This window comes from Charadrius vociferus, unplaced genomic scaffold (genome assembly GCF_000708025.1).
Source record: "Charadrius vociferus isolate BGI_N301 unplaced genomic scaffold, ASM70802v2 scaffold183, whole genome shotgun sequence".
Taxonomy (NCBI): domain Eukaryota; kingdom Metazoa; phylum Chordata; class Aves; order Charadriiformes; family Charadriidae; genus Charadrius; species Charadrius vociferus.
Genome location: NW_009648250.1, coordinates 1,622,858 through 1,626,587, shown reverse-complemented (window position 1 = coordinate 1,626,587; position 3,730 = coordinate 1,622,858). Strand labels below are relative to the sequence as shown.

Genomic DNA, 3,730 nt, shown 5'->3' with positions numbered 1-3,730 from the left:
GGCTACATTTCTCCCTGTAAAGAGTTACGTATTCTTAAGCACACCTTTCTTCTCTTTTCCTCCCTAAAGGGACCAGCTAAGTTCACCGTGGGATTGCCTCGCTGAGACATACAAGCTCTGGAGGCAAGGGTGGCTCCTAACAGCTGTCATCCCAAACATCTGTTTCTATACAGAGGATGAGCCAGCTTATGGCTCTTCTTAAGGAAGGCTGCAAGAAGGCTTAGGAGGTAAATAAGAGAGTAAACTTTCTTTGCATTGCCTTAGGGCCCAATTCATTTCTGTGCTGTTGTGGAGCGCAGAGCAAAGATGGAAAAAAAGGCAATCTTCATCTTCCCTCCCCCATCCAAAAGCTCTTCAGGAACTTTTTCCTCTTGGTTGCCTGAGTGGAATTCCTATTAGTTTAAATGAAAAGTAAATAGGTGCATTGAGAATGGATATAAGCCTTGACTCAAAAAAGTGGGGCTTCAATTTGTGCTTCTGAAAAAGCAAAACCTCTTCTGAAACCCGTGTTTGAAACCTTATGTTCTACATTTTTTTTATGAAAACGTGGCAGGATCAAACCTAGAAGCATTGACATAAATATGGAAAGATGCGGTTTAGAGCTGATACGTCACTTGCGTAAGACTTACATATCTTAATTGCCCATGAATCCCAATTTTTAATCATCCATATAACTCTGTAAAAACAGTGAGTCTCCTGATGCATATTAGGAGCAAAATATGAAAGCTGAATTAAGCAGCAGGGATTCCTTTCTACTTCCCCTACCCCTTTACTTGGAATTCAAACAAATCACAGACACTTCTGTAAAGCAAAATCTATAATATTGACAGCTTCTCTGTATTATGCATGCTTAGAATTTTATTGATTTATGTAAAGCAAGCAGGACAAATAATAGTTGAGGTTTACTTGCAGATCCTATATAAAAAGTTACAGTTATATATTTCTGTAAGAAACTTCCTTACAAAGTGTTACTGTTATGAAAATTTCTTGAAAACACAATGTCCAATAATCATGTTTTGATTCTTATCCAAGATATTAACCTCCAGTAAGTTAGGCCAGAGTTTGTACTTCGGAGAATACACAAGAGTAAAAAGGCAATAACTAGTATTCCATTTTTTTACAAATTGAAAATGATGATTAGAAGATCAAATAGCCCCTTCCAGACAGCAGATAAACATTATGCTTTGTGAAAATCCCTTAAAGAAGGTTGGGTTTGAGCACAAAATCCTCTTCAGTTTGTAACATACTCCAATAATAAAATTCAGCATAGAAATGAAAACTGGAAAAATTGCAGTGACCTTTATGTGTACTTGCTAAGTTCATCTAAACACGGACTTCAGCTTCTGTTTGTATACATTGTGAATGGGTTCCCTTCTGTTACACTGCATTGTGCAGCATGCTCTGTTTGCCAAATATTGCTTCCACGTGCATTCTTGGTGAATAAGCATGCAGAATGAGCAGATGTAGAGCAAGAACTGAACGTGGCCATCATAAACCTAACACTAAGGAGTACATGATGCTACAAACAAGATCCTCCTCTTGTAGGGTCGATCAGCATCAGCTCAAGAGACACCTCTGTAGTTAAATCAGAAAAGAAAAATGCTAAGTTGAAATGATTTAATAAATATTTTTGACAGATAAGGGAATTTTTCAAGTAAACAATTTGTATGTTTTGATAAATTCAAATAAATTACATAATAAATGGTTGCAAATAATTGAAGGTGTTCCCTTAGATAGGTGAAAGCAGAACTTTACTATCCTTTTATCCCCCTTTTTTTTTTGTCTGCTATAGTCACTGAATACTTTAATATAGCACTGTGATGATTTTGTAGACCTTCATAATGTTTTTGTGTCAGGCATTTAAGTCTATGTTTTCAAAGAATGCTCTTTGGTGATGAAGGGCTTCTCCTTGATAGGTAGTAGAGCAACATCAGTGCTGATCTAGGTCCATGTGTTAGCCTCTGCAGCATCTGTGCTGTCTATCCTTTAGGCTGTGGATAAATCTGGACTGAGACTTCTTTCTAGGGAGCTTGTGGCACCATAATTCCTTCCTTCTTCCATTTTTTGTTCCACATCCTTGCCTCCTGCTCTACCCCCTTTCAGCCTCCCTCTTTCTCCCTGCTCCATAGCACTCTGCACCTGCTGCTCTGTTTTTCTCACTCCAATGTACAGCTCTCTGCCAGCCTGCTGACACCACCGCATCATCCTGCCACTTCCACTGCAGGGGCAAGGATGGTGGGAGTGAAGCCGAGGTGTTTCTTGTTGTACGGAGACATATATGGAAGAGCAGCAGGGTGAGGAGGAGGAATAGCACTCTGCAGGGACACACTGGATACAGGGGAGCACCCTCCAGCCTGGCGATGGGCAGCGGAAGAGATGAGCAACTAAAGGAGGGGGTCAACACTGCTACAAAAATAAACTAAGGGTGTTTTGTAGGGTATATGCCATGTGGGGAGGGCAACTAAAGGGCATATGAATATAGGCCATCTGAAGGTAATTGAAAATCCCACCGGGCCTGCGTTGGAGAGGAGCCCGCTGCTGTGCATCGTGCCGTGGTGGAGCCGCTCGGGCAGACCCTTCACAGCACGCTCCGCCACCCCAGCCCTGCAGCGTGCTGTGTCTTGCCTTGCACACAATGAGCCCCCCAAGGGCTGTTCTCTGCTGTGCTCGTTAGCTGAATACGCCAAGGCTGATATGACTGAACGTTAATCAACACTACTTTGCTCACCTAACATAAAATTTCCCTCCTATTGTTGCCCTTCTTTTTGTGATGTAAATAATATCAGACAGCTCCAGCTATTCCAACTGCCTGCTGGGTAGCAAGCTGCGAGGGGGCCAGCCCAGGGCTTCCTGGGTTTCTTCTGATGTGACAGCTGTTCCTTGGCAGGGCTGAGGCACACAGAGAGGCCCAGGACAAAGAGGACCATGCAGCAGCTCAGGAAGCCCACCACATGCTGTCAGCTCCTTAGCGGGAGTAGCGCCTTGTAGGTCTTCTACTGCCACGCGGTCCCATGGCAGACCCTTTGCGAGCAGAAAGCCCAGGGCAGGGGGGCGGCCTGGTGGGTGGTTTCATGTGGGCACAGAGGAAACTGGTGACATGGCTGCCCAGCCCCAAAGGGGCTTGCTCGCTTGCTCCCTTTCTCCCATGCTTTCTTAACATCAGCAACACAGAGGCTGGAATTTTCTGGGGTAGAGGAGAAACAATGGGATAATGACATGCTGGGGACACAGAGAACACTGAAAATTGTTGTAGCTGAAAGCAGAATTTTTGTTTAAAACTGACTTTGGTTAAGCCATCAGGTTTGGGGGTTTGTTAAGACAAGCAACCTTTTCCAGTAGCCTTAATCTGGTCAGTTTGAGCCCTTCCAATGCTGCTGAGCTCTCTAAATGAAACGGAGGAGCAAATGATATATTCCTCGCTTCACCAGTCAGGGTCTTCTAGAAACCCAGTTTGCCCCAGTCTGCAATCTGCACGAGCCCTTTTGGCGACACTCTTCAGTTAGGGAAAGTTCGACAAGTTAAATTCCTGCCAAGCCCAAGCCAACACACCAGAGAGCATCCCCATCCGCTGTTAATTCAACGCCACGAAACACGTTTCAGTTTCCAGGGCCCTTCACACGGGGCAGGCTCCAGCCGGGATCACGACAGCTGCAGGTTTCGCTGGACCTCGGCGACATCTCCGGCTCTGCCCGGGCTCAGACATGCCCACCGACGCCGGTCCTTATCGGCT

The 3,730-nt window shown here is 44.7% G+C and overlaps 2 protein-coding genes across 2 annotated transcripts in view; one reads left to right on the top strand and one right to left on the bottom strand.

Annotated features, from left to right (window-relative positions):
• Positions 1-2,205, bottom strand: part of MTX3 (metaxin 3) — an 11,721-nt gene extending 9,516 nt beyond the window's left edge. Inside the window, exon 1 of the mRNA XM_009884290.1 lies at positions 2,094-2,205. Within this exon, the coding sequence (XP_009882592.1) occupies positions 2,094-2,205 (112 nt within the window). The remainder of the gene's footprint in view (positions 1-2,093) is intronic.
• A 27-nt stretch (positions 2,206-2,232) lies between these two features.
• Positions 2,233-3,730, top strand: part of THBS4 (thrombospondin 4) — a 41,263-nt gene continuing 39,765 nt past the window's right edge. The window contains exon 1 of the mRNA XM_009884289.1: positions 2,233-2,294. Within this exon, the coding sequence (XP_009882591.1) occupies positions 2,233-2,294 (62 nt within the window). The remainder of the gene's footprint in view (positions 2,295-3,730) is intronic.